This window comes from Crocuta crocuta, unplaced genomic scaffold, assembly GCF_008692635.1.
Source record: "Crocuta crocuta isolate KB4526 unplaced genomic scaffold, BGI_CrCroc_1.0 scaffold1061, whole genome shotgun sequence".
Lineage (NCBI taxonomy): Eukaryota > Metazoa > Chordata > Mammalia > Carnivora > Hyaenidae > Crocuta > Crocuta crocuta.
This window is the reverse complement of record NW_027532936.1, coordinates 248,648-249,298: the sequence shown is the minus strand read 5'-3', so window position 1 is coordinate 249,298 and position 651 is coordinate 248,648. Positions and strand designations below refer to the sequence as shown.

At 35.9% G+C, this 651-nt stretch overlaps 1 protein-coding gene across 1 annotated transcript in view; it reads right to left on the bottom strand.

Annotated features, from left to right (window-relative positions):
• The window catches only part of DNAAF6 (dynein axonemal assembly factor 6), a 36,256-nt gene that overhangs the window by 30,188 nt on the left and 5,417 nt on the right, over positions 1 to 651 (bottom strand). The window contains exon 3 of the mRNA XM_077745756.1: positions 579 to 651. Coding sequence (XP_077601882.1) covers positions 579 to 651 — 73 coding nt within the window. The remainder of the gene's footprint in view (positions 1 to 578) is intronic.

Here is a 651-nt window from a genome sequence, read left to right as displayed (position 1 = left end):
GGTTACCTGTCCTGATCCCAAATACTATCCAAAAAATTAGATTCCATAGTTCTATCTGAACATGTATCACACAAGTCAATTTTAGTAGGCTAAAGCTAGTTTGTCCCATTATTTGGCCCAAATTATTTTCTGTTGTGTTTTAATGTGTAGAAAAATTTTTTAAAATCAAGGGAAGTGGATTATGGGGGGGGCTAATTAATAGCGTCTAGTGGAAATTATTTGTTTTATAGACATACTGTCTAGGCTTAAAAATCCTAGCTACCACTCTTTGCAATGGTTGTCAAGCATTCTTCAGCCATAAATATAAATGACAAACATTTTGAAATGTGGTTATTGCTACCATAGTTACAGAACTATTTTCCTATTCACTGTTCAGGTAGTTTAGAAAAAAATATAATTATGTTTGCTAGAAATGTACTAGAGGTTTATACTCTCATGCATAATCAGTCCTGCAGCCTCCTGTGAATGTATCAGATGACACAGCCTTGCTCCCATAGTAAAGGTTGGAACGAGTTGTTCAAATATAGCTTAACAACTTAGCATGAACAGAACTGATTCATCTGTAAGTATACAACCACCTGTCCAGCTTCAGAGTCATCCTCTTCTTCAGGATAAAGTAGCTTAGAGAGAGCCTGCAGGGCTGAAACTGAA